Here is a 26652-nt window from a genome sequence, read left to right on the forward strand (position 1 = left end):
CTGAAGTTAAAGACACGTGTGTGGTGTCATGATTTTAATCTGTACACAGACACGTCAGACTCACAGTTGTGTGTTTTACACATCTGAACATCACAATGTAACATGAACCCCCCCACCTGCTACATCACTGTTCGCCACAATAAAAGCACTGAATGTAAAACTCCCCTCCTGTTTGTTCAGTGATAAAAGGATTTTAGACTTTTGTCCCATATGAAGCGATTTCACAGAGAATATACTTTAGCTATGGTAATATTAAATATCTAATGTGAAGCTATTAAAAATACCAGATATTTCTCTTCAAGCTGCAGTTTCAAAATAAATATCGTCTCCATCTTTCTCTACTGATTATATTAAATCTTGGAGGCTTAAGGACTTTGGCAGTAAGCAGTGCACACACACTTTGACCTGGAGACACACACACTTTGACCTGGAGAGACACACACTTTGACCTGGAGACACACACACTTTGACCTGGAGAGACACACACTTGAAACCTCCACACGTTAGTGATGAAGACTCTGATGATGAAGACGATCGGTGCATGATGAAGACTCATCCATAGTTTTTTCACTTTTTCCTGTAACAAACACGTAGAACGTTTGTGCTCGTGTGTCTACGATGAGGTGACATCATCACGAGGTGACATCATCACGAGGTGACATCACACATGGTCCGTCTGCTGCAGGTTCGAGAGCTGACAGTTCAAAGCTCCATTAATCAATATATTTATGGTCAATTAAAAACTGATCAGATGTGGAAACATGGACAATCGATTTCCTGACATCGGACATTAGCGCCGAGCCGGTAACAGGGAGGATCCACGTTCATCGGGTGGATGATGAAACAAAGTCACAGACACAATTGGGTCAGTTCTTCTGCCCCTAGTGGCCAGATAGTGGAGACGGACAGAGACAGACTGAGCCGGGGATTGGCTCAGTGAAAGGCAACGGACAATACGACATCATCTTATGATTGTCCAACACAGGACCAGCTGCACAGCTCGGTCAAGCTCGGGGGGGGGGGGGGGGGGGGGGCTGGTTGGATAATGATTGACAACCATGGAGACGGCAGTAAAGCTACAGACTAAACCAGGTGAGACGCTCTATGGCTCAGCTGGGTGAGTGGCTCCGGCCTCCAGAGGCGTGTCCGGCGGGGGGGGGGCTCTCTGGACTGTCCATCCACAGCTCCATGGACTCCTGGGTGTCAAAGAACTCGTCCGGCCCCTCAGGGGACTGAGGCGTCTGGGAGCTGGAGCCCGCCTCACTGCTGCTCTCTCTGAGCTCCAGGAGCACAGGCAGAGAGCTGGGGAGGCAGTAGCCCTCCATCCGACCCAGGGCCAGCTCAGCCAGCGCAGAGCAGGCCGGCCTCAGGTCAGGATCCGATAGTTCCACCGGGGCAGAGGCTGGTCCGTCCTCAGGATGATCTGACTGGAGACCAGTGGCGTCATCGTCCTCTGGGGAGTTGTTTGGAGTCAGTGGGACTCCAGCGGGGTGAGAGGCTGCAGGTCCAGCTGGGTCCAGGGGCCCCACGTGAGGCGCTGGCTGAGAGGCCATGTTCTGAGACGAGTGGGTTTCCTCGCTGCTCTGAGAGGTCAGGGAGGTCTTATCACTGAAACTGAAGCGTGGGGACGTGTCAGCTGTGGTGGGAGAGGACGGCCCCGCGCTGGACACTGTGCTGGACGGACCGCTGCTGTCTGCACAGACACAACACACGAGAGAGAACGTGAAGAACAACACAACATATAGAACTGAAGACACAAAGACTTCATTTGCATGAACAGTGTTGTGGGTTCAGCGGGTTCCACAGAGGACAGACAGCAGGGACAGAGACACAGACGTCTGAAACTGAGACAGCTGAAGAAGGACAAGCAGGCGATACTCACACCAAGGAGGCCGGTCCGAGCGGGACCTGAGGGAGATGGAGGAGGACAGGACTCTCTGGGGGATGAACGAGTCCACTGACGGCTGGTTGTGGGTGTCGAACATGGCTGACAGAGCTGCAGGGATCACAGAGAACAATAAGCAGGGAGGATCATAATGTTTATCATTGGTAAGGTGCGGCTGGGTCTCTCACCTCTGGTGGTCCTGGTGTGCGGGTCCCCGGCACTCTCACACACTCCGGTGAGGAACTCGTCGACCTGTTTGAGCGACAGGGAGTTGTGCAGCGTCTCCAGAGGATAGATGGAGGGCACCATGGAGCAGCCTTCAAAGCCTGTGGCAGAGGAGACACCACACCCGCAGGCACATCAGCCCTCAGCGACACCAACGCTCAGGAAGAGGAGCGGGCAGAACCACTTCAGCTAACACCACTGCACCACTACCATCCAGAAACTACACCCCCCCCAGCTGTCAACTCCTGCCGGCCTCAAGGGCTCGAAACACCATGCTCAACGCCAAGACAGCATGACACCATATCAAGTAGTAACACATCTGCATGTCCCAAACATCTGGCTCCATTTGAAAAAGCGTGCAGGCCTCAAAAAACATGTAGTCCGACCTTCGGCTCCACCAGCAGCTTCAAGGTCAAGGTTCATCCCCGTTAGTCCACAACCACGTCACCAGAGCCGTTTAGTCACAAAGCGTCAAACCACAGCTCGTCCCACGGGATTAAAAAGCTCCACAGAAGATGTTTGTTATTTCACAGAGTTCATCCTCACCGGGCGTCTCCACGAGGACAGGGACAGGCAGGACTCACATGCTGGTTAAGATCAGGACGTTCACACCAACTCAACAGAAGCTCGTTAGAAATGCATCTGAATGGGATGTGGATTCACACCAGCTCTATGTAACACGGGGGGGGGGGGGGGGGTTGACACTGCTCAGTAGATTCACGATCAGTGTGAACGAAGGTGCAAATCATCTGAACACGTTTTGAATTTTAAATTCACCAAACCTCTGAATTTAATCTGTAGTTTGTTTCTATTCTACTTTTGGACGATGGTGGTTTAATAGTTTTGAGCATCGTCTTGGTAAAAATGCACAGAAGTGAATTCTAAACAGAAAATAGTTGTTTGAGGATCAGAGATCTCAATCTTATTCATCAGTTGACTCATTATCTTACATAATAAAGATTCATCTTCGGCTCTGGGAAATCATTATTTAGATTTTTCACTGTCAGATGATTTTGGAAATACGTTGCATCATTATTTCATAAGGTTTAAAGATCAACGGTCCTGAAGGAGAAGATACAGAATGAGAAATTGTGTGTGTTTCAGATTGTTGGAGCTGCTGCAGAGGGGGAGGAGTCACAGAGATGCTCACACCACTGCAGCTTGCAATCTGCAGAACCACAGACACAGACCAGCATGCAGGAACACCAAGAGCAAAGCACGAGGCCACCAGGGAACTGTCCCAGCTGAACCGGGAGCAGCCGCTGGACAGGGCGTGAGGCGGGGGGGCGGAGGCGGGGCCAGGGGCTGACCGTAGAGGTACTCAAGAGGCTCCTGGCCGGAGATGAGCCAGTTTCTGAAGAGGCGGAGGTGGTAGGAGCACTGGTGGAGGTGGTGGGCCAGCGCCCCGTCCAGAGAGAGGTGGCGGCTCAAGCTGGGGTCGGTGAAGAAAGGCCTCAATAACTGGGCCACATGGTGCTCCTCAAAGGGCTCTGAGGAAGAAGAGGGAGAGCGAGGAAGGACAGAGCAGTGGAGGAGCAGGAGGAGCAGGAGGAGCAGGAGGAGCAGGAGGAGCAGGAGGAGCCGGAGGAGCAGGAGGAGCAGGAGGAGCAGGAGGAGCAGGAGACACAGGAGCAGTACAAAAGACATGAAACAATAGGATATGAGCCAAGAAGAAAGGGACGGGGGGGAGGAGCGAAGGATGATAGAGAGGAGAGCGAGAGGAAGAGAAACAGCAAAGAGGAGGAGGAGGCAGTGCAGTGTGTGTGTGTGTGTGTGTGTGTGTGTGTGTCTGAACAGATTATCTCAGCTGCCAAACAACCAAAGATAAAAAAAGCAGAAAACTCCTCTCCAGCAGATTCCTGATAAAAAGCATCAAACTCTCAACTGAAGCTCACACAAGCGGCTGCAGATCAAAGCTTCAAGTGGCTTTGATCTGCAGCATCGACGTGCCTTCAACAGGAAACGATCCAAACTCCATCCAGTCAGGAGGAGAAGCTCAGAGGAGCAGTGAGACTCAGGAAGCAGTGAGCAGAGGAACACAGCTGATATGCATAACAGAAAGTATTTATGCATATATAGATCCATCTGGTGTCTGATTGGACCAGGACGTCTTCTACCACAGAGACGAGCTGGACACACAGGGGGTCCTACCTGTCGCACTGCACCACAGAGGTGGAGCCACTGCTATGGTGGACGTGTCGTCTTGTGTTCCTGTGGTAAATGATATATGTCACACAAAAGCACAGCCATGGTGTGTGTGTGTGTGTGTGTGAGAGCTAAATGTATGATTTTAAAGACGACATGTGATGTGTGTGTTTTCATCAATTCACTCCTCTGTTGTGTATTAAAGGTTTTTAGTGTGAGATGAAACCAGAACCAACCAGACAGAAGCTCCTCAACTTCTCAGCAGAGAAAAGACCAGTTATCAAATCCAGAATGAAACAGAACACATCTGAGGAAACATTCACTCACAGCCACAACAACATACTTCATAATTAACATTTGAACAATTTGAAATGTTGAAAACACTGAACGACCACATGTGTGCACTGAAGACATCAAACACCATGAGTGTGTTTATGAGTTCAAACGGATCGATGAGGAGATGGACACAGATTTAACCCTTCACCAGATCATCACTGACAACTGGACCTGGGCATTTAGCACAACGTCCACAGACCCAGTTCATGGACTGGAACATAAGCTGGGCAATATGGAAAGAAATCCTATCATGTTTTATATATCTATAGATATATAGATATACAAATCAAATCAGCGCCACTGCACTGAGGCTCATTTCTCCGCTGGTCAACATGTGACTCTGCTCCTCTGATGTTTTCTGATCTTTATAAAAATCAGCTGAATTCATATTCATGTTCCTGGACAAACGGGGAGTCGCTTCTTCTGCAACAGAGAAGTTAAAACACAGCGTTAGGTTTGACATGGACAGGGTGAGGTCTATCCATCAGGTCTGATATCAACATCGAGGGAAAGTGATGTCGTGATAGTTATAGCTATGGTTTTATCGCCCAGCTCTAAGATCCAGGTTGGACTCATTGATCAAGAGGCTGAGGTCAGAGGAAACCGGAGAAGGGTTAAACATCAACGATGAGCGCAGGACGTTTAACCGGGTTCCCACCTGAGTGTCGGGGGAAACATGAAGCACTGCTTCTTGTTATGGATCCTAAATGAGACTTGTAATAAACACTGGTTGTTAAATAAACCAATCTAGACATAATTGAGCAGATTCTTGTCACAGGGACTAAACGTGACCGTGTAGAAGCAGAATGAGGTTTTTGAATAATTAGAATCTAATAAAGACACGACTGAGTCACATTCCTCAGATCAGTGATGAAACTTCACACTCGGCTGCTTCTCAACACTCTCTGTCTCCAAACTTATAAAAATGAGCTCGTTAGTGATCATGGATCATGTTAGAATATGTTTTCATGTTTTTCAACTGGCCCAGCGTTTTCAAAGTTCTGAGGCATCATGGGTGAAGTCGTCCCCAGGAGGACGTGAGGGTTACAGGTCAGCTTCATTTCAAATCTGTTAAATCTCCTGATTTCACTGGTTCCTGTCGTTATGTTTAGGGATTTAAATATTATCTACAACAACAAAAAACAGTTTACGGATTCTGTAAACTACCACATACCAGTTGAGTCCACTTCACAAAGGTTAAAGTCCCTATAGATCCCTGTTCTGTAGGACACTGAACTCCACAGAAGAAGAACAGGTAAACAAACTAGAACCAGGATTCTACTACAGCTGGACCTCACTCTGTCCCCAGTGGTTTAGATTCAAGTGATCAGAGCAATGACAGAACAGAGACCACCTCCAGCCTCTTTCTACACAAAAGATCTGTACTGAGGGTTTGAACCACATTATGTCCTGAGAGGGTTAAACAATAGAACAAAAGATAAGTTCTTCTATATTAAAATCATCAGTAAGAATATCTACACTTCAGTGTACTTCAGAACTTCTGCCTGAAATGAAATGACTCTCCTGAGTTGGCTCTTTAACACGTGGTTGTTGTTGTTTTGGGTTCTCTCGTGGAGCTGACAGAATATGGGACCTGTGGTGTTTATTCAGTAGAGCTGCTCTGAGTTGAATCAGATTCTTTGAGGGACCTGCTGGGCTTACAACAGGAACATTAGGTTCACTCGGTTTTGGTGAATTTTTCATTTTATCTACACAATATTGTTATCAGTGTAAACACACACACAGCTGTCTGTTAGAGGTTACATCCCAGGGGCGGAGACTGGGCATGTCTAATCACTCATCAGTCACATGACCAATCAGGGCAGTGCAGAGAGCCTGTGTAAACCAGGAGCCTGTGAGTGTCCTCACCGGGACGACTGCAGGAGACATTCACACTGAGACACTTTAAATACTGATTAAAATCTATTACAATGGGCTGGAACAAATAGAATACAAAGGCAATGTCAGTGTGAAATGAAATAGAGCAAGAGGTATGGAGTACATCTGACTATGATCTACTGTATAAAGGCTGGAGGAGATTATCTAATTTATATTCATTGATCATCCAGGAGGGAGAAGAGACCACGTGAAGACGTGAAAAAAGACTTTGAACTTGAAAGAATTCCTTGAGATATCTTGTCCTGTTCCTTGTTATTATAAAACGCTGTGTGAGGATGGTTTTATTTCATGTCTTTGTTGAAGTCACTGACATTCTGTCTCAAAAAGACATTTCACCAGTGACCTGTGGGAACCCTGGTTAGACACAGGATGTCAGGTGGTGTTAGGAAAGTCCAAAGCCAATGGGTCAACAGAAATCAGAGAAATGTAATCAGATGGAAACCTGGTATGCTGGAAGGCCACGTGGAAAAAAACAAAAACAAAACTCTGAACACATGCAGGACAAAGGGAGTGAAGTGGAAAAATACTTGAAAGAAGCAGACGTACCATTAGTCGGATACTTTGCAAACGACACAGAAAATCGTTTTACTGCCGGCATAGACAACAACTCTGAGGAAATAAAAAAAAATTCTATGAGCCACAGCAACTTGTAGAATCATGTCTTATTATTTCCCTGCTCTGTTCTAATGTGGGCGGAGGTAGGGGGGGGGAATCGACCATCAGAGTGTGAAGCTGTGTGACGGATGAAACCTCTTCTGATGACTTTGAGATCTAATAGTGTTCAAAGTGTTCACTAGAGCTGGAGAGAGGACACTGACAGAATGTCCCCTCACATGTCTTTGCTTCTCTTCCTGAGGACTGAACGTGATCAGCTGAATAACGACTCCAGCTGCAGAGTGGAACAGCTCGGACTGATCGCACACAGACACATCGATGGGAGAACTGGTGAGCAACTGGTGAACAACTGGTGAACTGAAGAGAAAATAAAACAAGAGTCCGCCCGGAGCTCAGAGGAGCAACGTGCACGATGCATGGAAACACAAAGCTCCCTTTGATTCTGAGAATGAGGTGAAACAAGATGGAGGACAAACACCCACAGTGAGGACACGTCTGGATGATACCACACTGACACCTACTGGACCACATGACAACACACTTCACACTCAGCAACACAATCATGGCCAAGACCCACAGACTGCGTTTTGATGAGTCGTTAACCTGGAACTCAATATTTGATCAGGTAGATTTTCTTCACGTGCACAGTCACAGACGGAGCTTCCAAACAAATCAAATAAAAGTCAAACAAAGAGCGAATAATGAATATTTAAACTATGAATATCACAAATGTTAGCGAGCCAGCAGACGATGAGAGAACGACCGAACAGACCCATGGAAGAATCAAAAGAACTCACGAGCAGATGGTGGTTTGTGAATGAGCGGCAGTGAATGGTCACTGATGAACTGCAGATTCATTCATGCTTTTCAGAACAGAAAAATAAATCAAACAACTACTAAACCAACTGTAAAACCTCCAGACTGAACACCCTGCAGTTAGTCTGGTTTTCATTGTGACAACGACGCAACAGCAAACAGAGCGTGAACTCAGAGAGACGATGGGAACCAGTGGGTTGGGAGAAGGAATATGGAGCCTAAAAATACACAACATATTTCAAAACCGAGTTCAGATTTAAAGAATATAAAATACTATAGTTTTAATAAGTGATACTTCTCAGTTCTACGACCTTTGCTAATGTGATCGACAGCTTCTCACACGAGAGCCCGACACAGTTTAGGGACCAATAGATTAATAGATTTATACATTATCTCAAATTTGGCGATGATTCTTAAGATGTTATCAGAGAAATGTAACTGAGGTTTGATATTTTACCGTTTAACCATAAACTTTATGATAATTAACTTTCAAACAAAAGAAAACAGAAATATAACTAATTAAATAGAACCTGATTTAAGAAAATAGACACTTAGATAAAGCATAAACATGAAATCACATCGGCATCGTTCCCTCCCAGCACTTTGCTCAGGAACTACTTGAGATCTGTGATATTTCAGGAGGACATGTGTAGGACACGGATCAGCTGTGGTCCTGTGCAGGTTTGTGAAGGAGCACGTCTCAAACACGTACCGTCTTTGTAGGACAGACTGCCGGTGGAGAATTTTTTGCGGTGTGCACGTGCGTAGTCCTGCAGGTTAGGGGCGCTAGAGGACCCACCGAGGACGGTGGTGCTGAAGAGGCCGGCGCACTGAGAGCCTGCGAGGGGGCGGGGGGGCGGGATTAGTCACTGCTACATTAACATGCTGTTACTCAAGACAACTGGCCAGAGAAAGAGACAGAAGAAGAAAGACACAGGGACAGAGAGACAAAGAGACCATGCAACTCATAGAAACATCTGCTTCACAAGTTTTAAGGTCAATCACTTCGTCAGGACACGAGGCTAAAAGGAAAAATCCACCCCGAACACTTCCAACACGTCTCCACCTCCACCTCCACCGGCCTCTGGCTTTTCAACATCACTTTGTCCAAACAGAGAAAAGAAGAGAAGCAGAGAAAGAGGACATCTCGTCCAGAGGACATCTCGTCCAGAGGACACTGTCCGTCCAGGAGACTTTCTTCAAGGTTGGCACCTCAATGGAAACCGGTGATTCAAGATAAAGTACATTGGACTGTAATTTTGATGTTGATTGCCAGGAGGTTGTGTTTCAATTGCAGTTTGTCGGTCAGCAGTAACACAAAAACGACTAAAGTTTGGAGGAGGAGCCACAGAAGAAGAACTTGTGCATTTGAATCAACGTGGATAGAATCAACTTTCTTTAACATTGTTTGATTTTTAGACATTTTTGAATCTCTTAAGAAATGATGCAGAGATGTTTATGAAATAAATTCAGACATATTTAGAGCTTTATCAAATTCATCTATGAAAAGGTGAAATTTGGTGCAGATCCAGATAATGATCCAGATGTTTCTGATCTCAGTACATGTAGATGCAGTTCAGGGATCAGCCTCGGCCGAGGTCTGTGAGGTTCTGATCTCACGACACAAACACAAGTGACATAGAAGTGCAACCTGGGGCGGATTTTTCTTTTAACAGCATCAGAGTTCAGAGGGAGAGGATGGAGACAAGTGTTAATCTGTGACCTGAGTCAAGCTCAACACTTTGATTCTGACTCCAATGCAAAGCTTCATCATCTGAACAGCGACTCAAATATCGACTGAGGATTTTCATCCCAGCTACAGAAGAACATCGTGATGTTTGATGAGTTGAGAGAAAAGTCCTCTTCCTGGATTCTCATGATTTAAATCACATTAATAAAATGTAGCCTCCATTTCATCATTACTCAATTCCTGTTGTACTCTGAAACTAGTTTTCTTCAAATGTGAAGTGAACGCACCACATTCAAATCTTCATCTGGGGAAAGAGTGTTGTGTTTCCATGGACTGTGCGATCCTGTCTCAACAAACTGCACACATCTCACACTGTCATCTACACACACAGTTGCCACGGCAACAGGCCCTGTGATCCTACCTAGTCCACTTTGTTTCATCTCGGGCGACTGACGCGAGCAGAAGGAGAAGAGGCGGTAGCTGCCAGCTTTGGAGGAGGAGGTTTCCGACAGGACCTGGAGGAACACACACACACAGAGGTTATCAGGGAAGCTGGCAGAGTTGAATATCAAACACCAGTCTAAACCAGTCGGTGCTGCTGGTTTACAGAGTCAAATAATACTTTCTTAACAAGAGAGGTCAAATTCACAGAGGTCAAGCTCAGGGTCAACCTGGACCTGTGGAGGTCAGTGATCTACCACAGACTGAACCTACACTGACACAAAGACGAAGCTGATACATCGCAGACATGAGCACTGCCCCCTTGTGGCGGTGATATCATTTGCAGTCTGAGTCGGTGCAGTACTGATTGTGGAGTAAAGCTGTGGTATCAAAGCCCCGCCCACACATGTGCTGAACCAATCAAGAGTCAGTCTCAGCTGTCAATCATGACTTCTCAGCCCATTTTTTTACATCATCAAATTATTAATTAAAACCAAAAGGATCAGAAACATCAACACTTGTAGTTTGGTCACATCTGCTAAGAGGAGGTTTATGACCTTTGCTGCACCCGGCCACCAGGGGGCGATCCAGATGATCTGGCTTCACCTGTGGGAGCCGTCATGTCGTCCATCTTTACTAACAGTGTATTAAACAGACAGCAGGTCTCACCTCCATGGATCCAGTCTTGTGGTTGCGTATGAGTGGGGACTTCCTCTGGATGGCGATGGGCTCGGACAGCGGGACAGCGCGGTCCGTCTCGTCCCGGGACAGGTCCTCCAGGCTGCCGGGGTCCGGCTGCTTCTGGCCGTTCTGAGTGAGCGGAGAGAGAGAGAATACACATGCTGCTCTGTGCAGATCTATGGTGCAGACAGAATGTTGGATCTACCTGCCGGGCTACCTCTGCAGAAGCCGGCCTGAAGCCGAAGCCGGTGGGAGCGTTCTCCTCCTCCTCCACGCCTTTCACCCCCGGGCTGAAGTGAAGCTCCACGTGGAAACGCTCCTCGGAGGTCAGCTCCTGCTCCCAGAGCGACAGAGAACAGATGAATGACGTGTTTCACTTCACAAATAATAAACTGATTCTCTTTAATCTACGGAGCCTCCCGGTGACACTCTGGAAAATAAGTCATAACAACGAATTATTAATTTGTGGCCATGAGATAATAACATGTGGGAACGTGATAGGATTCTTGACTGACACATTTCACTAAATCACATGATGTGATGGGTTCACATCATGTCATGTGATCACATCAAGTGATCACATGACATGATGTGATCACATGATGTATAAACTTCTATAAATACTAGTGTGTACCTACAAAGACAAATGATCATGTTGTGATGGGATGATACAAAGCCTGAAGCACATGTGGTTGAACAACTACCTTATTGTTGTCCTCATACAACATGATGACTAACTGAGTCATATAGTTGAGTTCAGACACAGCACTGAGGTAATCCATGGCACGCTTCCACTGCTGGTCCTTCTCCTCCTGACAGACAGGGGGCGGTAGAGAGGGAGAGAGAGAGAGAGAGAGAGAGAGAGAAGAGAAAGTCAGCCTCCCCCTCCTCAGAGCAACCCCCCCTCTAAACAGGACTTCAGCTGCTTACATCCAGCAGGCCACCGTAGCGGAGGATGCTGAGCAGAGAGTGGACGTGACTTTCACTGGTGAAGTACAGACGTGTCCTGACGTGGCGTCCAGGGGACATCACTCCTCGAGAGTACCTGCACACAGGACACTCAGGTCACACTTTCATTCAGCTGAGCTTTGATCCACAGATACATGGTTCTTCCAGCTGCTGGTCTGAGACGCCTCCGGCAGGAAGGACTCATGTTCTCACGTCAAGACTGAACTGCTCTCTTCTTCAAACAGGGAATCAAACTGTAGAGCTGCTCTGCCGCGGCTCCAGACGTTACTGGAGCTACTGCTGAGTGTGTAGTACTGCACCTCTGGTACCTGTAGTAAATGTACTGGACTCTTCAGACTCACAGAGGATGTAGTTTGTTGACAGACTCGTCCTCGTGGGTCCTCTGCAGGTCCAGCAGAATCTTCCTGACCAGTGGGAGGCAGTAGGCGTACGCTATGTCCAATTTCTCCCCTTTATTTATGCCGTATTCCTAAAAAAAGAAAATACAAAATGGAATGGAAAAAGTACAACTGGTAATATCTCTGAAAATACTTTGATTCACATAATAAGTTTATTGACAAGCTTAAACTAGGACAATTCTCCTCAACCACACATTTCACTATCACACAGTGATCGAGGTGAATTATCAAAGAACTTAATTTATTGGTGAAGAGAAAATCTTCACGTGTATCAACACTCAGTCACTTTTATTTTCTCAAGTGTCTCAACGTGGTTATCGGAGCATCTGACTTTGAAAGAACTATAATTTATCTTCAGAGTTTTATGCAGAATTCAAGTACGTAAATTATGAGATTTGGTGACTTGTCATTAAACTCATCCTTGATTGTTACAGAAAAATGGCCGTAGACTCAAAAAGCTCCCAGGCCTGTTTCCTTGCTGTGGTCCAGCGGAGACATGTGTCCTCTCCGTCCTCCGCTCTCACCTGTGGGATGACGATGTCGGCCAAAGCTCGGGACAGTCGGAACAGCTCCAGTGTGTCCTCCAGGCCCAGGGAGGCGTTGTGGATCACGTCATACTTTACACAGTCGTAGATATCTGGGATTTTACTGATGTCGTAGCGGCCGTTCTTCATGCGGAAGTCTCTCTCGAGTTTGGACCAGCGCTGCAGCATCAGCTCCAGTGTCTCACTGTGGTACAGCTGCAGGTCTGAGGAGGGGAAGGAGGAGATTGTGCTGCTCGTGGTCAAATATTCAGATAAACAGAACTGCTCTCAATCAGTCGTGTTGTTTTCAGAGCGTCACACCTCGACCTCCAGAGGAGTTCACTCACCGGCCGACTTGGGGTCCTCCATTCTTTTGCGGATCTGAGAAGTGAGATTCTGAATGAGGGCGTAGACCTGGTCACATGTGAACACCGGGTTCTGGACGATCTTCATCGAATTCACCAAAGAGGCGCTGCAGTTCGGCGCCAGCTGTCATGCAACAGGAAAGAGAAAAATGACTAAGCTCTTAGAGATATAAGCAGGTTTGGAAGAACACATGAACACCGTCAGACAGATCTGTGTAAGTAGCACGAGGAAACATGATTAACCTCCAACACAGTTAGCTCAAGAAAATAAATCCTCTCTGCTTCCACCATGACAGGCTGGTAGTCTTCTGAAGGATCACAGACATACGGCCACAGACAAGTAGGTACCCCGGTCTGACGTGAACAACGTGTCTCTACACCTCATCCTCAAAGTCCAACTTCACTGTGGGACACATTCAGGAAGTGAAGCTACAGAGAAGTAAGAAAACATGAACTTCGCTGTGAAATCACAACTTATCTCTTCTGCAATTCTCAAGAGATAAATGTCTGCTATTGTTAAATTCAGACTCGACTGCCTGGGGGGGGTGGGGGGGGGGGGGTCAGAGAGACTCTTGATCAGGTGGAGTGCTTCCTGTGCCAGGTCAACAGATTGACTGCAGTGCTTCCTCAGTCTGTGTTGACGGCTCAGTGGTCAACGTGTTCACTAATCACCCGATCGTAGTCTTCATCGATGAAGACCCGGTCCTTCTGCAGAATGTCGTGGAGTCGGGCCTTGACCCGGTGCTGGCAGCTGCTCAGCGAGTCGCTGTCGTTGTCCAGCAGCCCGTTCATGTTGGCGCTCTTCACCATCTGCACCAGGATGGGTGTCAGCTCCCCCTCCAGCGCCAGCAAACCCTACACACACACACACACACACACACACCGACACACACACACACCGACACACACACACACCGACACACCGACACACACACACACACACACACACACACACACACACACACACACACACACACACACACACACACACACACACACACACACACACACACACACACACACACACACACACACACACACACACACACACACGTGAGTCATCTTGGAGAAAGCTGCTTTCCTTTTCTTCACACTTCCTATCCTCTGCTGACATTTCTGTTTAGGTCACTCTTCTCTTTCTCTGGCTTCTCTCCACAGCTGACTACAGTCTAAACAAATATCCATTCGTTAATTGTAATGGAACATTTTAAAAGATTGAGAGATTTCCTTCAATAGCTCATTTCTGTTATAATCCTCTGACACTGCACACCTTAGCGAAAGCTGCGGCCGTCATCTGCACCCGTCCTTCATCAGAGGCGTAGATCTTCAGGTCATGTCTGTAGGTGCTGTGCAGACGCAGTAACCCACAGCCGGGAAATCCAGCGTAGTCTCCTACGAGAACACAGAACCAGCAACATCACAGAATGAACACACCTGAGACCTGAGGCCTGAGGCCTGAGACCTGAGACCTGAGACCTGAGGCCTGAGGCCTGAGACCTGAGACCTGAGACCTGAGGCCTGAGACCTCTAGAGGCCTGAGACCTGAGACCTGAGACCTGAGACCTGAGGCCTGAGGCCTGAGACCTGAGACCTGAGACCTGAGACCTGAGACCTGAGACCTCTAGAGGCCTGAGGCCTGAGACCTGAGACCTGAGACCTGAGACCTGAGGCCTGAGGCCTGAGACCTGAGACCTCTAGAGGCCTGAGACCTGAGACCTCTAGAGGCCTGAGGCCTGAGACCTGAGACCTCTAGAGGCCTGAGACCTGAGACCTGAGACCTCTAGAGGCCTGAGGCCTGAGACCTGAGACCTCTAGAGGCCTGAGACCTGAGACCTGAGACCTGAGGCCTGAGGCCTGAGGCCTGAGACCTGAGACCTGAGACCTGAGACCTGAGACCTGAGGCCTGAGACCTGAGACCTCTAGAGGCCTGAGACCTGAGACCTGAGACCTCTAGAGGCCTGAGGCCTGAGACCTGAGACCTCTAGAGGCCTGAGACCTGAGACCTGAGACCTGAGGCCTGAGGCCTGAGGCCTGAGACCTGAGACCTGAGACCTGAGACCTGAGACCTGAGACCTGAGACCTCTAGAGGCCTGAGACCTGAGACCTCTAGAGGCCTGAGACCTGAGACCTGAGACCTCTAGAGGCCTGAGGCCTGAGACCTGAGACCTCTAGAGGCCTGAGACCTGAGACCTGACACTTGAGACCTCCAGAGGCCTGAGACCTGACACCTGAGACCTGAGGCCATACCAAGTCACTCAATGTGCAGGGGCCTTAACGTGGGTGTCTACACACAGACCCCTTCATAGGTAATTAAAAACTCCTTGCTGGGGTTTAATTATTAATAGACGACCATATTTGATAATAAAGCTACACTGCACCACACAAAGTCTTATGGCTTATTTTCCAATGTTTTCCTCTAAGATCTGTTCTTTTAAAGAACTAATGCGCTGGACTTGTTTCACTCATCTAGTCTTATTGAAGAGTGACAGCTTGCTTGTTCATCTTTACTTGGTTTTCATCTCAACAATCCTTCTGCGTTAGGGTTAGGGTTAGAAAAGTTATAAAATAACCTCTATGAGTTTCACATCCCAGTATTCCCTGGGCTTTGTCAGCTGGTTGTCTGCTTCCTTTGAGTAAACCTGCTGTCCTGGAAACAACCCAGTGAGTGGAGCCAGCTAGTTTATTAAAGGCTTCAGCTGACACAGGAAACACGTGAACAGCAGAAAGATCAGCTGTGTGACCAAGAATTGTAGATTTTTCATAAAAAGAATAGATGTATTTAGTCTAAATACAGTATAACAACAGTTTGTTTTACTTCAAATAGACATTTTAGCAAAGCACACCTTTATATAATCATAATATACCATTAACACAATATTTATGTATTGTGTTGATGGTTTGTTTACACAATGGTACATTGGTCTTTTTTCAGGTCCTACTTCTGACCGTACATGAATCTGTGTCTGCTCAGTAAAATATGAAGTCAAAGACCCATGAGTTGGTTTCTATTACAAACTGGGTGCTCACTCATCTAATCTTTAAGTAAAAATGTGATAAATGAATATGATAGAATCCCAGAGTGGCTGGTGGCCGTGCTGTGAAGGAGGAGTTCAGTCTGACCTTGACCTCCGGGGTACATGCAGCGGAAGGCTCTTCCCAGCTCCTCGGCCTGAACTCGTCCAGCAGGAGTCAGCTCCCCCCCCCACTTCAGCACCAGCAGCAGAGACGGAGCTTCCTTACGCGTGTCTGCAAAACAGATCCAGACCAAGCCACTGCAGAGTCACTCACCTCACCATGAAGCTGAGAAGATGTGTTTCCCTACCTTCCTCCTCACTGGAGGTCTTGGGCTGCCCGTGTGGCAGGTAGGTTAACTGCACTTTCCTGTTGATCCCAGAGAAGTGACCGTACCTTGGTTGGAGAAAACAAACACGTCTGGGATCATTCAAGCAGTTTGTGAATAGACATGGTTCTTATGTTCCTGTGTTAGCTGGTTTCTAACAGTGTAGATGTATTCATGTAGAAACAGCTGGTGGACACTGGGATGACACCACAGCAGCAGGATGAGGTTGTGTGTTTTCTGTTCTCACCAGTTACTTCAATTGTGTCTAATCTGGATGCAACACTATTGACCCTGAAACTCCAGGAGGGTTCTGAGGTCTCAAATACTTCAGCCCCTCAGACTTAGTGGGGAGGAGATAACGAGTGAACTAGCTAACTAAGGTTGTGATCCATGTTTGTTTCTATCTAAGAAGCCACAGTTGAATCTTATATCTCACACAGACCTGGAGACGATCCTTCACGCCTTCATTTCCTCTCGACTCAGTGGTTTGAAAGAAGCTGGGTGAGAGTTTGGGGACTAACTCTTAAAATACAATGACCCAGTTTACTTACATTTCCAGAACCGTCTTCAGCTGCTCCAGTTTGGACTTCTTCTCCTCTATCTCACAGTCAGTGTGTTGTCCTAGTTCTGCTAACAGCTGCCGTGTGATGTCCAGCACCTCCTGTGGACGTTCACAGAGTGCACACACGTTACACATGTTCACAAACCACACACACTCAGTTTGTGTTACAACGGTTCCTTCTTGGACTTAGGTACCTGCAGTTGTTTGGGTTTCTTCAGCTTCAGTTTCCCCGTTTTGTAGCCTCCATATTTGTCAAACAGATCGAAGAACCTTGAATGAATCAAAGAAAGTTCGACCATCAAAAGGTTCTGATCCGTCACAGCGGAGGAAGGTGGAGACACAGAGGTACTCACATGGGGTTACGGACTTCCATCTTCATCTTCTGTTTCGGCGTCCTGTCTCCGTGTCGGATGATGGCGATCACACAGCGCAGCTCCATCCTGAGGAGTAGAAAGAAAAACATTTCATGTTAATTTATCAAAGCAAAAAAACATTGACAAAGATGTATGTGATTGTTTATAAGGTGATGTTATTTGTGATTTTTTTTCAGTTTTTTTTTTTTTTTACAAATATGTTTATTGAGCTTTTTATATATTAACATAACAACAATAAAACAACACTCAGTACAACATTGGTCTAGACAGTCTATACATACTTACAACTCACATTCACCCAATCAGTGTAATGACAACAAGATAAAGATAAAGAGCCTAAGGCTAGCCAAGGACAACATTCGAGAGCACTGAAGCCACTGTAAGGCTGGAAAGTGAAGATATGGAGTCCAAATGTTCATGAACTGTCCCTCTGAAGAGTAGATTGAAATATTTTAATAAAGTAAATATAAGAATATTTGAGCGGTAGTTATTGGATGAATATCTTTAAAATGTTCTTAATTATGATTACATCACCTGAAGTGAGCAAAGTTGTACAGAAGTTACTCTGACAATCATCAAAAAAAGAAAATCCCAGAAGTTGTTGGATCTGAAACTTTGAGACCTTGAAAACGATAAAGTCAGTTTACACTCATAAAGCAATGAGGGCGAACTGGACCTGAAGGCATCAGGTACCTTCAGGTCCAGTTAGTGACAAACACCATCAGACCTTCTCTGATGTCTCAACTCTGACAGGTTGAGCTGCTCAGCTCATTAAAGCAAATTGTAATTAGAAAGAACATGAGGATGATTACGACCCGACTACATTAAATATTAATATGCTGGTGACACCTCCAGTAGAAGCCTTTCCACCATATCACTCACATGGTCCCTGAAGTGGTGGGGACGATGGGGATGTCCTCGGCCTCAGTCGGGATAGACCACGGAATCTGAAACTGAGGAGCCAGCTCACGCATCACAATGTTCCTGCAGCGCAATGAAGACACAGATTAAATCAAACCTGAGTGAAGTCAAGAGAAAACCTTCTAATGGAGAAAGTCAAGTAGAGCTGGTACCCCAGGATCTTGGCACAGTCGTCATAGTACTTCATTGAGTTTTTCACGAAGCTGAAACCATTGACGTCGCACACATACGAGTGTCCGTTGGCTCTGAGGAGGTCGAAGCCACACACAGTTTGCTGCGGGGGACGAGAGGACACGTTGCTTTCAGAACAAACCCTGGGACAAGCCAGACCACATCACCACGTGTCCTCCTCACCTTAAAGGCCAGGCAGACCTTGCGGGCCACCAGTTTCTCCATGGCTGAGAGCATGACAGGGTAGCGCACCTCCTTGCCTTCGCTGTCTCGCTCCACCTTCCCGTCCAGAGCTGGAGACTTCCGGGCCTCAGCATGAGCGTAGTCCGGTCCCACTGTGTAGACCTGAGGTCGCAGGAAATACACATAATCACTGACATCTTTTGAATTATTCTCATTTAAACCTTGTTCTGACTAAAATGATGAATGTCCCACGGCTCAAAATGACCATGAGACATTTAGAACCAAGCTATGAAACCTGGAGTCATTACAGAGGGTATATTTGTGTTGAGGACCCTTTGTGTCTTCAGTGTGACGCACGGCTCTGAACACACATCAGAGGCCGGCGCCGCTCCGCCGCACCAAACCAACATGCTGCCATGGCTACTGAACTCATTCTACTGAAAAGTGTTCTCCCCAGTGATTGGACGTTTCCTGTTGAAAAGCATCATGGAATTCGTTTGAATCTACATACGCTTAAAGGGACATATTATGAAAATTCCACTTGTGTAGTGCTTCTACATGTTAATTTGGTATCTGTCATGTCTACCGTCCCAAAAACTCTGGAAACAAACAACTCCCGCGATTTGTTGTGGTTCCTCTATGTTAGAAACGATACGCTAGAGTGCGTCCAATGGGATTACGACCGAAATAAACATATCCTGTGTGAACCAACCACTTTAAGTCTCATATTCCATCTCAGACACTTCAATAAGTTGAGAATAATCAATGCTCCACCTTGACGTCAGTTCCATCTGTTGGCATGAACTCTTCATAGATGTACGAGCCCGTCTTCCTCACACAGCTCTCCGGTGAGTACACGCTGCTGCGACTCCCAATCTGCACACATCACAGGGAAAGAAAAGACATCAGTCGGAATCTAAGCTGCATCTGTTGTGTTTATTGTAATGTTCTTTCTCTGGCACAGCAATAGACTCTGGTACCATTAAAACAGAAGATATGAAGTGGTGCAGTGCCACATAATCCATAATCTAATCTGAATACATGCATTTTACTGCTTAAGAGAAGAAATCGACAGCGTTTATGAGCAGAAACACACAGATACACACAAATACACACAGCAGATCATCATCACTGAACAGATCAGATGAAGACGCACATGGAACATGTCAGGAACAGCCCTGGCCTGAGCCGTCAGTTCAGATAAGAACAGAAACTTTAGTATAGAAATAAATTCAGGTCAAAGCTTCTTGAGGCAAAATCCATGAACTGGAACTAAGAAATGATTCCCATGTAAAAACAGGGCAGAAATGTGCAAGATGATTATAAACATGTGGGATGTCGTCTTTTGGCTCTTCTACTGTGAAAAACATCTAGTGGTGGACGTGGATGTGACCTCTGTCGTCTGGTCTAAATCTCAAACACCACAGAGACATTTCTCTGGGACTCTGGTTCTCACCACCTTCCGTCTTCTGGATTCATTTAGGTGTCAACACAACACATGAGGTAAAGACACATCGTCATTGTTTGAGGGACAAAGGCGACTTGTTTAGATGCAGCTGATTGTGCAGCCCTGTGATTTACAGCTATATATGAACATAATGAGCATTGAGAGGGTTATTAAGGAAACTTTGACAGAACTAAGTTTCATGCTAACGTGCACTGGATGAGAAAACCACCTTTCTGAAGAGACGCTGGCTGCCACCACCGGCAGACGTGGGGTAGTAGATGTAGACGTTGTGGTCCTCGGCACAGACGGGCTTCTCAACGAAAGGCTTCTGGAAGATCTCTCCGTTCACCTCCACGTGGTCCTCTCCTTCCACCAGGTTGCATTCTGAGACACACACAAGTAGAGGATGGGTTTGGGTTTACCAGGAAGCCCCTTTCCACTTCTGATGATCCTTTATACAGATGAGGCTGGAGTGTTTACTCCTCAGGCCGGTGAAGCAGCTCTGCACTCTCAGCCAAGTGAAGAGACATTAAACATCTGATGGTTCATGAGTCCAGAGACTTGCTCTATGTCACAGTGTGAAAACAGCAGTTAGATGTCTAACCCCGGGATGCCAGGGTGAAACTGGACAGGGGGCAGGATTACACTTACGGACTGAAAAGGCCAAACACTGACTCAACACATGGATAGGTAGGCTATTTGAAATTATTCATGAAGGCCTACACATCAATAGGAAATTGCATTGGCACCAATTACACAGCCTAAAACAGGAAACAGTTTTCCTATCCATGCAAGTAGCCTACATTTATAAATTAGAAATGCAACAAAATAGACTCTGTGCCAGCTTTACTCCCTCCCACCAGTATCACACTGGATCATGATAAATGGGGACAGCAGCCTTCTGCAGCTACTGGTCGAAGCCAGACACCTTTTAACTTTCACCAGCTTGTCCATATCGGGGACAGCTTCTAGACAGTGGCTCTTTTCATGACATCATTCAGATGTCCTGCCTCGTCTTCTCCCTCCACTTCCTCATTCAATCCCTGACCCGCCAACTAACCAGCCAATGAGAGCCTGTCGTCCCACACAACCCCACAGCCATTGGTCAAGAACTGTCACATGTCCCACCCCGACCTGTTCAGTGACCCTCAGGACATCTCAGTACTTATTCAACACAGTGTTCTTAGCTAGTACCGACCTCTCGATCAGCACCACCGCGCTGCAGCAGAAACAGACCAACTGACGGATTCCACCGAAAAATTAAAAAAAATAATGTATTCTCCCCTTATCAGCCGCGGGTCAGATGTTCCGTACAGTCGGGCCGGGTCCGGCCCGCGGGTCGTAACCCTGGCCTCCCTGGTCGAACCCATCACTGCACAGCACGTAAGGAGGGGACACTTGTCCCTGCGTCACATTTTATACTATATTTGTCCACAAGCGTAAATAAACCAAGGCAGTGTTAAATTGAAGGCCTCAGGTGGCCACTGGCTGCAGGGCTGAAACCGTTCGTCGAGGAGGTGGAAAGATGTACAAAGATACATGGATGAGAAGGACTTATTTATTATCATTAGCAGACTGACCATCTGGTTTATCTGGGTCACGGTTCAGCACGGCATAGCGTGGCAGGTCAATCCCTTCCTCCTGCAGGATGCGATACACCTCCCTCCTGTTGAACACATATCAAATAATATACATATGAAAACCACAACATGCCTCCCCTTTCCTGTCATGAGTCATTTATGGTATATGAAGTCAGAGGAGGTCAGATTACCTGTCCTGAATGTAGTACTGCATGTTCAGGTCGTTGATGAGCAGAGGATTTCTGAGTTTGGCGTAGCTCACTGCCTTGTCCAGTGGGAAGCCTGGTCCACATGAAATGTAATAATTAAATTAAGTTAAACATAATAACCAACGTAGGGAATGAACTCATTGACACCTGAGTTCTGAGAATCATACTGCGATCAGATGGAGTTTCCCACATGAAAGTGCAGACTGTGTTTCTCACAGGGAAGAGAAAAGAACTGCAGCTGAAACTGACTGTCTGCATGAACGGTAAAAACTTCATAGATCCCATGAGCACTCAGCAGTTTGAGTTAGCGTGATCGGATCGATCAGAACACAAGGTGTGAATGTAATCAGGTTAAATCATCTGAATTATACATTTTTTATGTAAAACTTTACTGATATATTGGCCAAAATGTATATAAATTAAAAAAGATTGTCTGGGATCCTAAGATGTCATTATCAAATCCTTGTGAGAAAAGTCATGTAATTGATATTTGATATTTTACAGTTCAATCATAAACTTTGATAAAAGTAACTATAAATAAAAACACAATTATTACCACGTATATAGAACTGTAGAAAATAAACACAATTTCTATGTATAGTATAAATATACATACATTTCTGCATGGTTTATTGTTTAAATGAAAGTCTGCCCACAGTCTCTGATATGAACATGTTTACAGGATATTCAGTTTGAAGACTAAGATCATGCATTTCTTTGATTTGAGTATAACACGGTTTGTCTGTGTCCGTCTCAGTGTGTGCTCGGGGGCGTGGTACCCTTAGAGTGGAAGGAGATGAGGCAGTCGCACAGAGGCCACTTGTCCACGGACTCGTTGAGGATGACGTCCTCTGGGAAGATGACCACCGTGATGTACTCGAACCGGCACAGCCTCTCCAGGATCTGGGTCATCGGCTTGGACTTGGACTTTTTCATCATGCAGCAGATCCCCACCTCGATCTGTTGCTCCGGGGGCTAAGGGGGGGGGGGGGGGACACACGTTAAAGATCTGTCTTTTCTGAGAGATGATACAGACAGTAAAGTAGGACTGAAACCAAACCAGGGTGGCAGCATCACTGTGATTCTATCTAATGTTGAAACTAGATTTACAGTTATCACAGAAGAGTTTAACAAGAAACCTGAGAACCTGATTGGTCCTGATGAAAGCTGTGTAAACATGGACCTGTCACTGGAGAAGTCACGAAGCTCATAAAACAGGATGAATAAAAACAGGGATTTGACTCATTTCATTTGTGAGTCAACATAGTTTGTTTCAATATTAATGTTTAAGAATGAACAAATGATTCTATGGGATGTTTTTGAGTTTGTTAAACCAGTAGGTGGCGCTAGAGCTACGTTTATGAAGAAGATAACTGAACTAGGAGATGTGAAGAGCCAACAACCCGTTTCCATCAAATTGCATTATGATCATTATAAAGATGTTAGTTTATTACAATCAGATTTTCATAAATAATAAGAAGCCACTGATATTTATTTTTGAAGAGTATTTGAACTGTTTTAAAACCTTGGAGGTGACGACCTGCAGAGATTCACCCATGTATTTAACTCCATTATAAACACATACATATATATATATATATAAAAGTGAAACCAACACAATAAGGTTGATTGTAGATAAGGAATCTGATGTGGGACCTGCTGCATGTAAACACAATAACCTTGTTTCTCTGTGTAACCCAGTTACAGGGTGAACTGGACTCAATCCACTGGAACCATCTTGTTTATTGTCATCATGATGCACAATGTTAACTGGATCTCTGCAGTGACTCATCTGAAATGTTATAAATGACATTATACCAGAAGCTCTTCCTGCTAGCACCCATAGCTACACAGAGAAGAATAACCGAGGACATGAAGTTTGACAAAGGTCTCCCACCGAGTCTGTGTCTTCGTCGTCCTCATACAGCTCCATGTCTGTCCTCATGCTGTCCTCCAGGGCCTCGCTCTCATCGTCCTCGCAGCCCACGAAGAATCTGGGAGCGCCACGCCGGCTCTCGCCCGGGCTGTTGGGCTCTGACATCACAGTCCCCCGCGGCAGCCCTCAGCATCCCACCGCGCCATCGTACACCAACACACCGCCGGAGCGGGCCGCCGATGGGAGGGCTCGAGGCCTGGGGAGAGGGACGGGTCCACGCTGCCGGGGCTGGGCTGCAGAGCCGGGAGGTGAAGGTGTGTGAGGAAGACGAGCACGGGAGGGGGGGCTGAAACAGAGGAGGTTATGTGGGAAATGGCGGCGAGTCAGTCTTCTGCAAGGACGTCGTTACTCAAGTTTCTCATTCAGCAGATTCACATCTCACATCATTGGCTGAAGCTCCAACTACTCGTAGACAGTTCTTTCCTCCATTTGTAAACAAGACGAGTCCTGCAAGAGAAACAAGAGAAACAAGAGAAACAACATTATTTGTACGATCTGGATTCAAGGTTTCACTATTGTTCATTTGAATTACCCATAATAAGTTTATTATGGGTTATGGGAGCGGGCTGGTCATTGACACTATGGTGGGGAACATATTCATTATTGAATTTGTGTATAATTTAGATACTAAAAGAACGGTCTGAAGTTTGGAAGGATGTGGTTTGATATCATGTGATCTGGGGGGGGGTTCCTGAAGCCTGTGGCCCCTGAAGTCCCTTCAACTCTCCGGACGTCTCACAGAAGTCAATGTGGGAGAAAATGAGTCAAACAGTTCAGAGATCAGACATGAGGTCAGATAAATGTAGACGGTCAGAGAGGATCCTCTGGGAGAAGAACATCCTGATCCTGATCCTGAACACCTTCAGTTTACATCTAAAAGTTTGAAGTAAACGTGATGCGTCTCCCTTTCTTTCCTTTGTGTTGTTGTATTGTTGTGTTGTTGTGTTGAGAAGAGGAGCTGCAGCAATGGACAGTTTGAGGAAAGTGTTTTCTGAACATTAGAGCATGTACAACTTTTAAAGTAATAACGGAAACTAACATTTTAATATTCAACTTGATCTTTCAACTGCACAGCAGATCTCAGCCAATGGAACAGAAATAATTACCTCCAACTCTTCAACTGTTACAGATTAACTCTGACGCCGCCATCGTCACTGAACAAGAGCCAGTCATGGAGACAGGACAGACCAACAACTACACAACTCCTCATTACCCTCAGAGACACACACACTCTGAAAAACTCAGCAACAGACAACAGATAAACAAGTGTCCGAAGCCTGAGATTCTCCAGCTGAGGAGAAACACATGTGGCTGCAACCAGGCGGAGGTCCTGCTCCACCACTGGATCTGGCTCATTTAAAGTCACCATGACCTAAAGAGAATAAATGGCAGAAAATGCTTTAACCAAAATCTTAGATGGTTTAATTTGTTGATCAAAAACTATTTTGCTGAATTATTCAGCGACACATCTTCTCGGTAGAAGTACCAGTGTCCAGCTTCTCCAATCAGAACATTCCCTGTTTTCATCAGGCTCTCCTACAAGGAGCAGATTCTAGGGTCAACCAGAAAGTCCCTGATCCCTCAGGCCTTCTCCTCCTGGCTCTTCAAGCCTCATCGGTTATCACCACGTCTGCTGGGACCAGTGCAGATCAACTACCTGCAGTGGTTCAAGCTTTCCCTGAACCAAAGACTGTAAACTGTAAGTCATATTAAGATTCATATCAAGGGAGTGATGCTCCAGGGGATGAAGTCATGGCTTCCAGAGCTTCCCACAGGCTTGTGCACATTGGAGATGTATTTGTGGAGCAAAAGGTTCTGACTAGGAGTTAGTGTGTAGAACCCGACCGATCGTCCTATTACACACACAAATATATATATGTATAAATACATAAAACTGTAATGCTGTACTGTATATGATGCAGACTCAATTTGCATAAAATACATATGATTTGAGTCACATCACATTCCCTCAAGTGGTCTGAGCTCTCACACACACACACACACACACACACACACACAAACACACACACACACACACACACACACACACACACACACACACACACACACACACACACACACACACACACACACACACACACACACACACACACACACACACACACACACACACACACACACACACACACACACACACTTTGATTGACATCTCTACGCTCCTTCATCGTAAACTCTGTTCGTGAATCTCATTATTTGTCGTAGAATCGATCGTTAGCTTCCGTTAGTGTGAATCACATAGAGAAGCTATTAGCCACAGTTAGCATGGAGCTAGCTGTCGGGGCCGAGCCGTGCCGGGCCGTGCCGTGCCGACAGGCCCGCAGCAGGAACATACATGTGCTGTCGGTCATGTGCGCGCTCGCGGTGGTGCAGTGACGTGTCCGCACCGGAGCACGGGAGAGGAACTCACAGTGAAGCCGCTCCGGTCGCTCCGCAGCCATTAGCTCCTCCTGACTCTCTGACACGGAAACCTACCTTACTGTCAGCGGTGACGCGCTGCGGAGCGGCGGCTCCACGAGCCAATCAGAGACGACAACAGCTTCATGAAGGCGGAGTCAAATAACACATCAACCAATCAGCAACGAGCTAACTCAACGTTACGGTGGAACGTTAGCGGCCTCTAGTGTTAGCACAGTTAGCATCGAGACCAGAGTTTATGTTATATATTTATATTGTTTAATATCTTTAATAATCTTACAATGACTTTATATGGTTTGATATTTGTATTAATCTTATAATGAGTTTATATATTGTTTGCTCTAGAGTTAAAGGTGGATGTAGAGTTGGAGGTTTATGTAGAGCTGGAGGTTGGATGTAGAGTTAAGATTAAGATATGTTTTTTCATACCAAACACATGCACAGACATGCACAACAAACCCATGCAATGGCAGGCAAATTCAACCTCTGCTTTTGACCCATCTG

General features: G+C 46.3%; 1 protein-coding gene across 1 annotated transcript; it reads right to left on the reverse strand.

The window, feature by feature from the left end:
- Positions 1-26206, reverse strand: ppip5k1a (diphosphoinositol pentakisphosphate kinase 1a). The gene is given in 33 exon segments (XM_062378700.1): positions 1-1159; positions 1161-1693; positions 1883-1996; positions 2074-2211; positions 3421-3600; positions 4262-4321; positions 8634-8759; positions 10033-10126; positions 10722-10862; positions 10939-11067; positions 11438-11545; positions 11664-11778; positions 12044-12171; positions 12625-12848; positions 12972-13113; positions 13662-13844; positions 14260-14381; positions 16110-16235; positions 16312-16397; positions 16881-16990; positions 17086-17161; positions 17245-17331; positions 18148-18249; positions 18339-18460; positions 18541-18702; positions 19315-19416; positions 20217-20371; positions 21568-21653; positions 21759-21849; positions 22556-22751; positions 23674-23998; positions 24095-24159; positions 26141-26206. Coding segments are annotated over 31 exon segments (4239 nt in total). The 5' UTR covers positions 23818-23998; positions 24095-24159; positions 26141-26206; the 3' UTR covers positions 1-1102.
- Between the last annotated feature and the right edge of the window lie 446 nt (positions 26207-26652).

The sequence above is a fragment of the Platichthys flesus genome, chromosome 1, assembly GCF_949316205.1.
Source record: "Platichthys flesus chromosome 1, fPlaFle2.1, whole genome shotgun sequence".
Lineage (NCBI taxonomy): Eukaryota > Metazoa > Chordata > Actinopteri > Pleuronectiformes > Pleuronectidae > Platichthys > Platichthys flesus.